Source organism: Bactrocera dorsalis, chromosome 3 (genome assembly GCF_023373825.1).
Source record: "Bactrocera dorsalis isolate Fly_Bdor chromosome 3, ASM2337382v1, whole genome shotgun sequence".
Lineage (NCBI taxonomy): Eukaryota > Metazoa > Arthropoda > Insecta > Diptera > Tephritidae > Bactrocera > Bactrocera dorsalis.
In genome coordinates, this window is record NC_064305.1 from 55,784,474 (window position 1) to 55,801,338 (window position 16,865).

The window sequence follows — 16,865 nt, forward strand, 5'->3', positions numbered from 1 at the left end:
GCCAAATATCGTGGCTGGAAACCGAAAAAAACACGTCAAAGTAATTCAAAAATCAAGGTTATGTTGAAAATTTTCTTTTATTATCCAAATTTCTACGTCGTTTTCGCGAAGATCTTGAAATAAGACCGGATTTATGGGCCGTCAACTCCTCACTTTTTCACCACGATAACGCACCGTTGCATACTGTATTGATTCTTCGTGAGTTTTTTGCCGCAACTACTATATTCGGCTGATTTAGCTCCGTGTGGCTTCTGGCTGACTCCAACCGATGTCGAGTTAATTGGTTTTTAGTTTGAAAATTCTAAAATTCATAAAATTAATTCATCTTTTTTAACGCATGGCAAATATTTTTAAAACACTTCGGGCACAAGAAATCTTCAAATTTTTTAAGAATTCCTTACTAAATAAAAGCCTCCACATTAGAGTAAAATTAAGTTTATCTAAACTAAAGACCAATTTGTCTATATATGTCATTATTACCGACCAGTACAAGCTAACTTAAACTATAATCTATAAAAATTGGTCTGGTAGCTAATTTTACCATTTGACCTGATTTAGTTTCTATTTTTAGAATGTTTACGTTTACAAGTCTTACACTAAATGGCGGCATGTTAATGCATTTTTGTGGCATTGTTGGATGTAGTATCGAATATAGTGTATACGTATGTGTACATGTCAACTGCCTAACCGTAGCATTCCTATGATTTGATTAATTTCAGCTTAACTGCCAACAACGACTCACCGGTTCATTTAAGCGAACAGCTACTAACCGCAATTCATGTCGTCATGTCGCTGCAATTTTTATAAATTTTCGCGCGTTTTTTCACAACACACACACACACACACATACAATAACAAAGTGTGCGCATGCACTTTTGCGCTTAATAGATTCAGATTCAGTTTAACTGGGAGCATAAATCACTGGCACCAAAAGCCCACTTCCAAAAATACACAACATTTTTATGACCGGTTTTGCTTTTTATTGTTTTCGCATGCATGTGTGTGTTGTTGCATTACTTGGAGCATTTGAGCATGTAGTTAAATGCCTAAAGTGCAGTTGTTGTTGCACTGCCAATTATGCGGCTGCACACAGCTGAATTTTTCGAATAAATGGAAGTCAAGCGAGTCGCAGCAGCATTTTCAGCTAATTTAGCCGGTTTGTGGCAAACAAGTTTTTGTGTTAATTTCAGCGTTGTTTTTAGCTGTTACGTGATTTTTGTTTATAAACAAAGGTTTCGAAATCGACGGATCGTGCGTGAAAACAAAATCGAAAACATACAAAATCGACCAAAATGAAAACGTCAATATTTAACAAATAACAATAATTTAAAAATCGCATTGAAAGTGAAGCGGCCGCTTTTGTCGTGTGCTGAAGAAACGAGCTTTGTGAAAAACGCCAAAAGAAGGTGTGAATAAGGGAGAAGTTTAATGGTGTTGACAACAGCGTTTGGTGTTTCTGCGTATGCATGTACATATGTGCGTTTTGGGGCTTTCGCAGCTTAATTTCGTATGCAAATTAGTTGCGGCGGCAAAAAGTTCTCGTACACAACGAAACTGAAACTGGCAACTGGCAAGAATTTTCGGTGTCATAACTTCGAATTTTTTATTTGTCTTTCAAATATTTGTTTTAATTTTTAAGTTTGGCTTTGTTATTAAATTATATAAGCAAATATATACATAAGTATGTACGAATGTTTGTATGCATGTTTTTATGCTTGTAGCGCTGATATTTTCATTGCTATGACATCATTTGTCAAGCCTGTTGGCTGTGACGACGTTGACGCTTGTCATTGACAATTTTTGGCTATTGCTTTTCTAATGGCCAAGTTGTGGCGTGTTTTGTTGTTTGTCTTCAAATGTTTCAAAAAAGCTAAGAAATATACATACATACATACACATTTGAATATATCACTTAGCGTCTTTGTTCGCCTGTATTTATACATAGTACATACATACATATCATATTTCGTTGTCACTTGCATCTACCTACTATCGAATATATGTACATATATGTATATATATATATATATATATAGTACATATGGCCTAAAGCCGCTGGCCATCTTCCTCGTTTCCACATTGTTTGCATTGTCGATATTTGATTGCTTTGTCTTTCTCATTTATTTTTAATGACTCGCATAAATAATTTTTATGCCATACATATATTTTAGTTTCGACTTTAGTAGTATTTTCGGCATTAATTTAAATGACAATAAGAAGCAAAAAAAGAAAAATTAAAAATTTGTAGAAATATTTACAGATTGTTGATGGGTAAAAAAACGTTTTTACAGTTTCCTAACATTTTATATTATATATTCCATTTTGAAGGTTTTAAAGAGGTTTGTAAAATAAATATAACCTCTTGGAAATAAAGTTTATTGTGATTAACTGGAAAATGTAATACCACTAAAATAATAAACTGAAATTCATTTCGAGATTCCCTAATGTTTTAAAGAAAAATCACAGAAACTTTAAACTTAGTCGGAAGTGTTTATTGTCATTCAAAAGAACATTCTTTGGAATTAATTTTTTGAAGGTTTTCTTATTAAAATGTTGACTTCTTCGACCATTTGGACTGGTAACTGGCGAATGGCATATTTGATGATTAAGTCTGACGGCGTGAAATCACACGATTTATGTGGCCAATCGACCGGCCGAAAACGTGAAATTATCTGCTCACCGAAGTGTTCTCTCAACAAATCCATTGATTGTTTCGATGTGTGGGAAGTGGCACTGTCTTGTTGAAACCAAATGTTGCCAATGCATGAAATAGTCAGTTATCATGGCACAGAAATGGTTTCCATTAACGAGTAAGTTCTCACGGCATCATATTTGAAGAAATATGGATCGCTGATTCCATCGGCTTACAAACTACACCAAGCTGTTATTGTTCTGGATGCCATGCTAGCGCTTGAATCCCTTCAAGTTGTTCTTTGTCCCAAATGTAGTAAATTAGCTTTTTTACGTACCCATTGAGCCAGAGATGGGCCTCATCGCTGAACAAAATTTCAAATTTGGGTCGAAACCGCTGGATCTTTTCAAAAGCCCGAAGAGCAAAGTGACATCGCTTGTGAAAGTTGAGATATAACAGCTTGAGATGATTATCGCGTGATCTGTTAAAAAAACAAAAATTATGAAAAATTTACCTCTACTTGGATCACCCTTTAAACGTATAGAATTAAAATTTCAGTATTGAATTTGACGTGGATTTTTTAAGGAATCAATATGCAGGAAAAGTGTACCTCTGTGGGCTTCAGTAGGGTGGTACAGCTGTTTTGGATCTTCTGGACGAGCGCTACCTCACATAGGTGTTATATTCGTTCGTCCCTCATCATCTGGTTTGCTTCCATCTACGCGAACTCTGTTACATTAGGCCACATTCTCAATACTTTTCGGCATGTAAAGCTTCATCGGAGCATCGGATTTCAAGCCTATAAACATATTTTTGTTTTTGTTGAAGTCGGTGGGGAGGCTTATGGGTCTGTATATTTACGGGTCGATCTATGTTATCTCAGCAAAGGCATGTCGGTTGACACTACTTTCCAAGCCGCAGTGTCGTGCCTGGTGGAAGTCTTTGTGCAAAAGGAATATGAAGTGAGGAAATTTCTTGACGGCGAGTCTATAAAGTTTTTTGTACGTGACTTTAGCATTTTCATCCTTTCGTATATCTACTTAGTATCCGACATGCTGCGGGATTGAGAAATATGACTACATAATACTCAATTAATTGAATCATGTAGCATGAGTACATGCTCTGCTCTGAAGGAAACATTTTACTATATCTTATTTGCTTTACAAATATTTAAAAGTCATATTAACAACAACAAATACATAAAATTGCCCTTGTTGGAAATCTGAAATGTCAATTCTGGTCAATCAGCCTTGTAATGTGCTCGCGCAGTTATTTAAAAGCATCGCGATTGCCTACAATTTAAATGAAACACAAATACGGTTATTACCAGCGCAATGTGCGCTTTTATCACAATAATTGCAGTGAGTAATCGACACAAAGAGCGAAAAAAGAAAATCTCATTTATTCACAATGCAACAGTCGCCGCAGAGAAGCAACATTATCAGATGACCAAATAGCCGCAGACAAACAAATTAATGTGATTGTGCGTTTGTGTGTGTACGTGTGGATTTGTGCAGGGCAATGTAGCAAACGCTGCCTGCCACATATGGACATGCATATACAAATTAACTTAAATGCATGAATACGTAATATTTATAAATATTAAATTCTCATGCTGTTATGTTGCAGCTACAACAACTCATAGCTTGTTGGCTTTGTGGCGGACGCAGCGAGGCGGCGAAAACCTGCCGGCCACATTTTAGCGCCGTTTTGTAATTAAGCGCTGCACACAAACACGTTGCAGCGTGGCAAGTCGCCTTTGTAGAAGTCATTCTTTATATATGTGTTTGTGTGTGTGTCACTGAGTCCCGGCAGAGAAATGCAATGTTTCGAAACTAGTTCGATCGATGCCTGTTCATGAAACCAAGCGACTTGTGCGAGTTTGCCCGCTTTTCGAGAGCATTTCTTAGATCTTTGGGTTCTTTCTCACGACAAAAACTTAATAAAATTTTGCTTTCCCCTGCAAACTGCTTCGAATCTGGCTGCAGTTCATAGATTTTGAACTAGAAACACATTAGCTGCTTTTGCTGGCATCCTGCAGGGATGCTGCAATAACACGTCGCATGCAACATTTATGCACAAACAGCACTTTAGCCGCGCCGTATGCCGCGTTTGATTACAAAACTGCCAGCGTGGCAATAAACCGGGTTGCCAACTATGATAAAATCGCACATTGCAACCGGCCGTTGCTCGTAGTAAATAAAAATAAATGCAAAGAAATATTTACTTGCAACGCAAAAAATAAAAATAAAAAAGATAATAATATAGCTCGATTGAGCGCCACAAAATGCAACAACTTTGGCCGAGGAAAAGCATATTTTTATTGTGAATTATTGCGCGAATGTTGCCGCAATTGCCACAAGCGGCAGCAATGCAACCCAAATAGCAGAAATGACAGTTGCGCTCAAACTGTTAGTCTCTTTTTACAGCTTTTAATTTTTACTGCATTTTATGGTATGTTGTTGTTGTTATGTATGTATGTTGCTATGAGAAACGAAACTATGCAGCAATTGCGCGCCAAACGCATTGAATTACGCACACGCACACGCGCACAGCGAGAAGCAGCGAAAAAGAGACACTGGAGGCCGCGCTTCAGACCGCACACGACAACCGATAAAATAAAAAGCAACGATGACAACAACGGCGGCGGCAGCAGACATTAAAATGCACAACACCGACATATTTGTTACATCGAAATGTTGCTCGGGCCAAATTTGGTTGATTGGCTGCATGACCGTCGATGTCAACGGTGGCGACGCCACATGCACCAGCGGCAGCGGTGGCAACACCAACGGCCGTTGCGCTATCTACAAGTAGCGTTTAAGCTTTATTGCTGGCCCAAGCGGTCAAACTGCTTTGACTTTTTTGTTGTTTTTGTTATTTTTTTTTTCATTTCTTATGTTTGCATTGTGTAACTGGCATTGTACCGCGAATTCAACTAATTGCCGTTTTGACTTGCTTCTGTTCGCTGATTGTTGTTGCACCAAATATTTTGCAACTGTGGCGTTTGTTTAGTGTTTCCACTTCGATTTCATTGACTTCTAAGTCAAGTGCTGTTGCACATACACATACATACATATAAGGTAAATATTTTTGCTCAATTCGCAATTAAGATTGTGTCACTCTCCTTCTTTGATATCCTTTTACTTTTAAATGGACCCAATGATAAAATAAATTTACACTTTTCGCATTGCTCCACTTAATATACATAGTTAGTACTGTCTGTGTGAGTGTGTGGGTTTCGAAAATTGCCCACGTACCTTTACGAGATTATGTTTAAAAAGCTATTTCCGGCAAGTGACCGCCGCGGTTGGTATTTCAGTTATTAAAAGCCAAACGATATCTTTCAAGGGGTCAATCGTCTTTGGTGCGTACAGAGGCGACCTTTTATAACACCACATGAAATGATAACACGCTTATCAAGAGCTTCTTTCAAAAAATTGATTGTTTCGTTGGTTGTAGTGTATTTAGCACCGTCTTCTTGGAGCTTAAGGTCGTCCACATCAATATTCTCCAATTCAGGCACGGAACAGTCATTAATCGTGGCGCTTTAGTGTTCTGCATTCAATGTAACATTATGACTGATTTCATATGTAAAGAGATATGAACCAAAGGTTCTCTTTGTCCATAAAATGCACCAAACAGTGACTATTTAATATGAAACACGTCTCAAAAATGATTTGTGGATTATAATCACTTCAAATGCACACTTTTTTTTCATCAACATACCCATGAAACCTATAATGAGCTTCACCGCTGAAAAAGAATTTATTTTGAGAAAATCTGGATCGGTGGGGATCTTGTTCGGTTCTTGCTTCAATTCGATTTTATAGGAAGATCATTCCGTAAAATTCTCCATAAAGTGGATGGGCGTGCTGACGGATGGACTTATACGGTGCGTCTAAGGTTCGTACTGTTCCTGTACCACATCTCTGGAGTTGCGCATTAAACACTTGAGTAAACGTTGTGCGAAACCAATTCATGTTTGCTCGAATGAATATTCTGGTAAATGGTCAGTACATATTTAGCACTAGGGACCGATTCTTGCCTTTTTCCTTGCTTACACCGAGGTCAAGATCGGTTTCAGTGTTACGTTTAATGATGATGAAAAGTCTTCAGTTCAAGAACTTGTATAATGATTTTCAAAATGATATCTTGTCGATCGACGTATGGTATAATTACATACATATATGATATGAGTATTATTTCTCATTGAAACATTCCCTCCTTTGAGAATGTTCCATTTTACTGTTTCATCTATACAGAAGTAAGGTTTGCTTGGTTCTGGGATTACATGCTGCCTCGTTTGTTAGTCTAACCGTATGAAAAGCTCTTCTGAAGGAGAATATGATCACTGCTTCACGTCGACTATTTATGCAACAAAAATGTAAAACAACACGAACAAGTGCATTCCTCTGTGTTCCTAAATTGTCACAGACATTGAAACACACTGTAAATGACAGAGGAGAGCAAGGAAGAGTGAAAAAATACAAAACTATCCAAATGCAGAAGCAAAAAACTGAGCAACCATAAAAATGCGCCTCCTCTTTGAGAGTTAAAAACAGAAAATGCATACTGCGCACGCGCAATTAATCAAAGGATCAAGAGTGACACACAAAGCATACTGAGAAGGAAAGCATATTAAAAAAGCGAAGCATGTCAAGCACGCAAGCAATGAAAAACTGTCACCAAAACAAGCGAAATGCGAATTGGTGCAATTTTTCGCACTGCTGTCACGACGCGCCGCGGCGGCACTATGGCGGCGTCGGCTTAAGCCACTTGACAACACGTTGCATTCACGCCTGCGGTATGTCTGCCACTTCATGCATGGTGCTCGTGCGGCATGCATGTACGCGTGCGTAGAGTGTCACTTAGTGGCAGTGTGGTGGCGTTTAATCCACCGCCAACTCAAAATGCGGTACGAAAATAGTTGCGGCAACTTACATACGTATTATTCATCCTAGGGGCGGTTCCAAAATGATACCGCATGTGCTTGCAACAGACATATGTGCATTCTCTTCGTCGCTTAGTGGAAATATTTTTGGCATTGTTTTTTTGTAATATTTTTTGTGGTTTTGACGCGCTGGCAATTCGTGTTTTTTGGTGGTGTTTTTCTGTTTCAACGTTTTGTCTTCTGGCTGAATGTTTGTTTGTTTTTCTTAATTCTTAGTTGACTGTGAGCCTTCCTTTTGATTCATTGCTTAATATTGCATTTGCATTCTCTTTTCTATGTATAAGATTCTTTCATTGCAACCATTCTAAAAATTCCTTACCTTTATTCTCAATTTCAGAAATTTTATATACATGTCAAGCTTTTTTCACTCATAGCAAAGGCTTTGTAGATAATACTAAGTATGTATGTATATAAATTTCATAATTTGACTACTGTCGACTTAAATTTGACGAGCCCTTCCTACCAGCTATTAGTAGATCTCGGAGTAAATATCTTAAATGAATTCTATGATTGGAACAATCGCAGATATCTTAATTTCGTATTGTGGAACCTGCACCAAAAATCTTGTGTATACCAAACATACTAATGAGGCCAGAGCTTATATTATTACATTAAAATATATTGACGATTTAATTCTTTATAAAACAAATTATCCTAATTTCAAGTATTTTTATTTTAATTTTAATTTAAATATTTTTTCTTTCGTATTCACAAATCCACTTCTTGGACAATTGCTCTTCACAGTCCCTTATTAAACCACACCACTTTTAAGTCTGGATTCTTCTTTTTGATATCTGCCTGTACTTCGTCCTCCAACTTTTCCACTTTGATATTCATTTTCTGCGGCCACAGTGCGCAACCCATCGGTGTAGCAAATATCAGCAGCAGCCCACAAAGCGCAGTTTGCAGCGGTGGGTTTAGCCACGGCCAGCGATTGAGTAACTTGCCTGGCTTATCCAACTTATCGATTAGTACCGGAGTGAAGGTCATACCGGGTATGGCCATAGCAATGCGACTCAGCACGACCAACGCAATACCTGTGATGGCGGCACGCTTTGACACGCCCACTTCACGCCCCTGCTCATTCAGCAGCACCACACCATTGCGTATTTCGTGTGAACGCATCATAGGCACATTAATACAATTTGCCGCCGAAATCGCCACGAACGGCACCAGACGTCCAATAAGCGGTGGCATATTCGCTGTAAGGCGATTCAGCGACAACGCGGTGCCCAAGGCGCCACCTGTACCTAAACAATAGCACTTAACCAAATCGGCAGTGGTGAGCTTAGAAGAACCCGAGCGATTGGTATAATTTACGATGGCATTAAAGGTCTGATTGAACCACTGCCAGAAGACAACGGCGCTCGTACTCTTGTGAAAAGAAAGCATACAACCCGTAATGAGTGTGTTCATGGGCATTTGTGCCGACATGCGACCGATGAGCGGTGACTTTTCGCCGGTTTCCGGATGAAATGCTGAATCGTATAGGTATTTAGCTCGCCACAGTTCGTCAAGTGTGCTTACGTCACTCGTTACATCTTTGCCGGCGCGGTAGTTCCGGACGACGCGTTGCGAACGCTCTAATTCGGCGCTGCTAGCGAGCAAATTAAGCGGATTGGTGAGCAAAAAGAAGTGCTTAAAGCGTCCAATGTACGTGCTCTGATCGAATTTCGGCTGATCTATGTCAACTTTCGGCAGCGCGGACATGTTGCGGAGTGGAAATCAATGCAACTTTAATAGAAATCAGTCTTTGTAAATATTGATTTTTTGTTTTTGACGTTTGCTTCTCGACAGCGGCAGTCAGTATTTTTCATTTACACAAATTTACATTTCAAATGATATTGTAAACGAAAATAAATATTTGGGGGTTGCCATTTTTCTCATATTTTCGGCAGCGTTTTTAGTATCAACATAAGTAGTAAATTACTCTTAACACAGTATTTAAACCTTTGCTAATGCATATTTTCTTTTATTTTCAGGTATGCTCTAACTACAACTTAAGATTTTTGGTTCTATTTATTATCTGTGGTAAGTTCTAAAGCGTAGTGCGATTCGAATAAGTATATGTGAAATACAAATGACAAATATTAATTTATGTTTGGGTCGGAAGAAGTGTTGTATCCCAAATACGGGATGAAGAATAAACAAAATTTTAATCCAACAAACCGATTAAAAAACCAATTAAAAAAAAAAGTATTTAAAAAATTATTCCACGCTTTACATTTTAATTATTTATTATTTAATAATATTATTTAATTTATTAATTTTATTAAAAATCAATTTTAAAACCTTAAAGACAATATCAAGATTTTATTTTATAATTCCGACGTTAAGTCCAAAAATTGATAAGTTTCTATTTTTATGTTTTAGTAATCATAAAAATAGCATAGGACTTTAAAGCAAATATATATGTCTATATATTCTCCGAACTGGCACACATTTTTACAGTCTTAGTCACAGCTGTCAGCTAGTCAATTTAAAGAGATAATAAATTTAGTGATTAATTTTATAATCAAACAATTGTCGTAAACGTTCGCGTATGCGTCGTGCAATGGTCGGCGAGTTCAAGGCCAAGCAATATGTTCTGCTAGCTACACACTCGCCTACTAGCATCTGTCAATACTTCTGTCAACGCAGCTACTCAATTATTTTTTATTACCTAATATTTTTATTATATATGTATATGTACATATATACATTTTTCCAGCAATTACACATCAAATGTCAAAATAAAAATACACTTTAAGTTGTATGTACAAATATTGTGCAAAAATAAGTGTGCACCCAACGATTTGGTGTTTTTGCAATTGATAATGCGACTAAAAACATATGCTTCGCAGCTATATTAAAGTAAACGATTCTGGGTACGTACAAAAACAATCGCATGTGCTTCTGTACTTGGTGTTAATCGCTTAATGTTTATCGGCTTCACTCAGTAGTTCAGTCGTTTGGACGCTCTCACACGCCGTGCAGCATTCCCATTCAAGCTTTTGGCGCTGCATTGCTGCTATTTAAAGCATCAAGGCTATCAATTATTCTATGAACTTGCCTATGTTCATATATTTAAGTGTGTGTATATTTTAGCAAGAGAATTTTAGCGGTTGCTTGGTAAAGAAGCCCACTTGTACAAACAAACATGTGAATTTTCGCAAACAAAAATAAACAACACAGCGCAGTTTAACGAGGTGTATGCACCTCTTGAAGGTCTCTCTCATAATTAGTAAAGTAAATATTTACAGCAATTTTATTTTATTCTAAAAAGGTTACGTACTCGTACTTTTTTGCATAGAGGAAACTTTTCTGGGCTCGAAAAAAACGTTTTAACGGTCAAACCGTTTCCCTTATGCAAATAAAAGTTTTAGCAATTTAAAATTTTAGCTGAACACCTAAGATGAGAACAATTTTTTTGCTTGGCATTTGTGCCTAAATACTGTGAAAACATATGCAACTATTGTATAAAACATATGTATATGTATGTACGTAATATAAAAATTTTATATGTATGTATATCCGTAAATTAAGTGGTGTCATTTATGGCTTTATTGAAATTCGACTTCTTTTACTCATAGAAGTCCATGTATTTGCTATTTTATACATACAACTTAACATAAATCTAGTGAATACAGTGGTCGATCGATGGTATTCATTTCGTTTTTGGCTTTGAATTCGGTCACAATGATGGCTCGATGAACTAAGAACTCCTTATTGACCGTCTGTCCCTACGAAACAAATTCGTGATGCACCAAACCACGAAATCGAAAAAATCACTTTGATTTTGGAGAAGCTTGGTGTGTTTTTTTTTGGTTTCGGCTCGTTTTTTCCCATCCATTCCGCTGATTATTAACTTGTTTGTCGGTCATACTCATAAACCCATGTCGTATCGGAATTCGCGCGACCAAGCATGTCCAAAAAGACCTGTTTTTGGTACTATTTTTGAAAAAAATTCAGGGTGTTTCGTACCCATCTCTCTTGCCATCTTTCTAGTAGTTGCCAGACGATTTTCAGGCACCATAACCTTCACTTTTTTAATATTTTCATTAATTAAAGAGGTCGATGGTCGTCCAGAAAGAAGCATGTCTTCAACGATCTCTCGAACGTCTTTGAAAGCTTTGTACGACTTGAGAACTTATATTTTTGATAAAACTGAATCAAAATGCTTCGTAACGTTTCATTGAATACATAATAAAATAGTTAATCTTTGTTAAATCAATGTAGAGATACACTTAAGGCCGTACTAACTTGAATCAATGTAAGTCGGACAGTTTATGTTTATAAAGGTTTAGCGCAAGCAACAAGAACAGTAAATTTAATCCCCGTAAGGTTTATATAATTTAAACGTAAGTTGACTGCCACTACAATTATGTGTTTTTTGCTATAAGATAGACCAGCTACTTGTACATCCATATCAATTCGCTCAAATGGCGCACTCGACTTGTACTGTTTCAGCGGGCTATGACTTTAGCATCTCGGTCCTGCAGCTGTAATCCACTCCTTAACTGATTGACGATAAACAACCCAATAAAACCTTGGCTTGAGCTTCTTCAAAATTTTCGTGATTACCATTGAACTCGTCTCAGATCGTTGTACAGCTCTTTGAGAACTTTGGAAATTCTTACTTTCAGAGCGAGCATAAGTAATCGGAAGTTTTGTCCATTTATTTACACTAGCATTCGATGCCAGCAATCAGACATTATTTTTAAATTTTCTTCGTATCTAATTTGCTGTTGCGACTGCACTTTCTGCGGCTATTGCTTCTTTCGTTGAACGTTTGTTCGCTACATTCTATTAATTACACGTTCAGAATTTAAATCTTGCTGCTGATATTTCTGTAGTTCCTTCAGATAGCAGACTTCTGTGGATGTTCTTGTCATTAATGCGACATCAAGGAATGTTTTTTCATTTTAGCGTTTCCATGATTACTGCCTTTACGGTGCTCATAAAAAAGGTCTCAAGTGTAGAACCTTTCCATCCACAGTTAATAGCAGAAGCAATTTAAATTCTGAATCCATCCGAATAATATTTTTTTTTTATTATTATATCCGCAGTAGTTCGCCTGCTTCATACTATATATCACTAAATATTAAAAATCATCAAAGAAAATCGTAAGAAAAAGTAATAAGAATTACTAACATTAAATTTTTCAGTTTTACTTTGATGAGATTGTCATTAACGACTAGTTTCCACAAAACAGTTAAAATAAATTGAACATAAAATTTGCGGTGACGATTGATTTATTGAGGTATTTCATTGCAGACCAAGTAATTTATGTATGTATTATGATTATACAAGTATGCACTATACTAATCATGAAAGCAGTTGATTTATTGAAATATTTCACAATAAACTGAGCATTTAGTGCAATATTTGAATATATGTTCATTTATTCTGTAAAAAATTTTATAGGATAAGGATATATGTATGCTGGAAAAGAGTGCAATGGATTTAGGATTATAGCAATGAATCATTTCATTAGACTTAAGCATTTTGTGAAATTAAATTGTTTAAAATTCTAGACGGATTTATGAGAGTATAATCATCAAAACTCCGTCATAATTGAAATAGTAAAATGAAAAGAGGCTGCGAAACCGCCAATGTGGGACCATTGCGTAGCTATTATACAGGCTGATCAGTCAAAATTAAATACTTGTATACGAAAGATATCTTTACGAAATTCGAAACAGAATGTGACCTTAATTCGTTTTGAAGTTTGAAGGAAAGAACTCGAAAAACGGTTCTCGTTGGAAGCAAACCATTTACCGGTTATGTTTTCAGATTTATTTACACGTATAGTTACTGTGAGAAATTTCACCCGTGAAGGCATGCTGGTATTAAAGCTTCGGTGCAGGCGAATTTAATGTTTTTCTTGTTTTTTTTTCTGTTTGTTTTAAAATTTTTTATAATATAATATTTTTCTAAAACCTATAAATAAGTATAGTACTTTTGTGATAACTTCGCGTTACAATGCAATCGCTTTGAAACATGAAAAATTACTTCAGACCCTTTTGAATTTATGGCGAATAAAAGTTGCCAGTACTTGCACCTTACGCCATGGCGGCTGTCTGCAGAAAAAGTTCTAAAAGATAGTAAATATTTTCACCTCTGACAATGACAATCTCGAAGTCGTAAATTTTGCTATTCCACAAATTTAATGGCTTGGCAGCAAATCTACAAACGCACACACATAAATATTCCTAGGTCGAGGTAAGACCGTAAATAACTATTTACATATTTACTTTATATAATAAAGCGGTGTGTATGGGCTTGTATGGGCTGTAGTGACTGCCCTTAAATTTTCACTAAAATGAAAAATCAATTTACCACCAGAGTGACATGCAACAACAAGGAAATTTGTGTACGAAAAGAGCTTTTTGTCAGTATAACGGTACATTGATATATATGTATTTAGTTCAGCAAACGAAAGAGTTTCAAGCAATCATATTGGAATGAGTACCATTATACGAACATGAGCATTACCGTATACCCACTCGGCCTCTGCGTCGGTTTGCCTATTTGCCTGCTCGCCACCTCAACATGCTCATTACGAAGGTAAACAAAAGTTTTATTACCTTTTTATGGCTCGACTGGAGTCGCAAAGTCGCCATCTAAGCCAACTTGTAACCGAACACGCACACAGGCGCTCACTAACACACACTTACATGCCTACAGCCATGCAAATGTACAAACGAATATGCAAACAACTGGAAAATTATTATTTTTGGTAGAGTTGGAGTTCTGTAATGAATTTAACCCAGGTCTTTATGGCGCTGCCACAACATTGGCTAACGGCAACGGGGGTTGCAAAATGTTCCGGGAAAATTGTGTAGTCGATCTTTGAAAGGTTAAGCCGAGTGTGGGTTATTAGTTACGTTGTTGGGAATAGTTTTTTGTGGCCGGTTTCGTGCTGGAAACAATAAATATTTCACAGAACTCTGAGTGAATTTGTACAAAAATGCAGCATAAATAAACACTAACTAAACACGTGTTTTATGTGTGGCATGTTGGTACCTAGGCGCCACACGCGTATCATGCAGCGCCAGCAGTTGGCTTTGAGCACAACAAAAGTGTGTTTGCATATAAATATGCTAGTATTACTTTTTTTTAACAAATCGCATACAGTTCCGACAGGCTGGCGTCACACTAGCGTTTCGGCCACAAAAGCAGCGTCAGCAAAAAATAGTTATTTCAATATGGAGCGATAAATGTTGGCGGGTGAATGTGCAAATGTCAGGCCATTGACACAAACTGACACCGGGACCATAAAAAGCAGAGAATATTTGTAATTGCGGTAATAAAAATTACCGTTAAAATTAAAATTATGCAGTTGCTCGGCATTTATTTGCGGTACAACAGGAAGTTTGCAACAAATTAACTGCGTGTAATAAAAAACATTCAAGTTGGTTTTTCTGTTGGAAATATTTTAGACAATTGGGATGTGATGGTAAAATTTTAGAATTTAAATTAGTCGCGATTTGTTGAAATATTTTAAGCTGACATATACGTACACTTAAATCATTTATATTTGCATATAGGGAATATGTGGACCCAGGGCATATACTTGACTTTTTCCGAAAATATCCGTCAACGTGTGAGATATATAATTGAAATTAAGAGAATCCTTTCCAGATAATATTATGTACATATGTATGCTACAAATGGGTTGAATCGGCTTAATACTTCCTTTAACTTCCAAATACATAATATAAATATTTTTGAACTTCCCGGTGGTTTTATATCGCTTATATCGGCCAATATAACTCACATCTTAGTTAAATTGAGAGAACGCGTTTTATTAATAAAGGAACATTTTTGTGCTCAGAATAAAAAAAGGATGGAAACTCACCCTAGACCCGATATAGCTAACAAGCCTTATGTACTTGAAAGTACTTCCCTGGCTTTAATCCTTGCAAGTTGTAAGATTATAAAATGTTCTGTTATACCTGAACGTAACTCTAAGATTGGCAAATTCAAGAACCCAAAAAATTTTGTTATTATGATTATATTTTATATAATGATTAAAGGAATTGTAAAAACTTCTAAGCAAAATGCTAAAGAAACTCTTTATTTCCCACTCATTCACCGAGCAATTTGCACCTTCTCATGTACTCTATATAGCCTTTAAGCTAAATATTATTATATAATACCTTGAGTGATTTTATTTTTATTTTATTTATTCACAACTTTTCTTTCCCAAGCTTTAAGCACTGCATAAACACCTCCTATTTTTTTCAAAATCTGTGCCGTTGCCTTTACTTTATCTCCCATCCACAAGTATTCCACGCCTCTTTGCTGCAGCCGTTGCATGAGTTGGCTTTCAGGTGACTGCACAGATGTGCCCATTAAGCATTGATTTTTCATTTTTCCCCTAAGCCAAGCGAAGAGAGTGAAACTGAGGTGGATGTAATAAAAAATGCCCTCACCTCAAGAAATTAACACAAGCACATATGTTGACGTTTATATATTTATTTATTTTTTCCCTGCATATGCTAATGCCTGCCTGAACCGGTGCTTGTGTATGTGTATTTCGTACTTAATACTAATTTCTGTTAAGTCAAGCGTTTTAATTCGGTTTATAATCTGCCACGAAAGTGGCACGAGAAATGATGTTAATGAAGTTGCTTCGACAGCGTGCAGGCGGCGCTAATATTTAAGAGCCGATGATTCTTGCGCTTTAAAATTAAGTTATGGGAAATGCTGTATGGAAAATATGATTGGGATTTCATTTATATTCTCAGACATACTATTACCAGACTTTGTTTAATTAATTTTAAAAGTTCTTATATGGCGAAAGTTCCTTTATATCCCAATTATGTCGAGATTTTCTAAGAGGCTGTTCTGATTGAAATTACCGGACTATAGTAAATATAATTCCCAATTTGTTAATTCCACTTCAGCAGGAGAAATTCAATATGAACTTGCCAAAACTTTGTGTATTTTACTTAAAGTAAAAAACATTAGCATACTTTATGGCGTCAAAGCAACATCTTGCAGCAAAGGAAATTTGACTCACCTTCCCGCTAATGTAAATTTGGAGGTTAGATCGCCACTTTCGCTGCATATAATTTTCCTCAGCAGATGGCCGTATTGCATATTTATAGGCGCTTATAAAGTCGCGGTAATAAGCAACCCACGTTTTTCTCTTTTACTTACACTTTGTCAAGCTGAGCGCATTTTAAAAGTCTATTAGCGTTAATACATATACTAGTATATATAATTATATTCCAATTTTGTGTGCATGTAACTGTAAATATTGGTATGCCTTCCTTTGAAAGGAGTGCC

General features: G+C 36.5%; 2 protein-coding genes across 2 annotated transcripts in view; one reads left to right on the forward strand and one right to left on the reverse strand.

Moving 5' to 3' along the window:
* Positions 1–16,865, forward strand: part of LOC105227701 (Krueppel-like factor luna) — a 361,609-nt gene that overhangs the window by 205,754 nt on the left and 138,990 nt on the right. The gene's annotated exons all lie outside the window — the stretch shown is intronic.
* LOC105227700 (sideroflexin-1-3-like) lies at positions 8,005–9,496 on the reverse strand. Its single transcript, XM_029550854.2, has one exon. It carries the CDS (start codon positions 9,294–9,296, stop codon positions 8,325–8,327), a length of 972 nt encoding a protein of 323 aa, XP_029406714.2. The 5' UTR covers positions 9,297–9,496; the 3' UTR covers positions 8,005–8,324.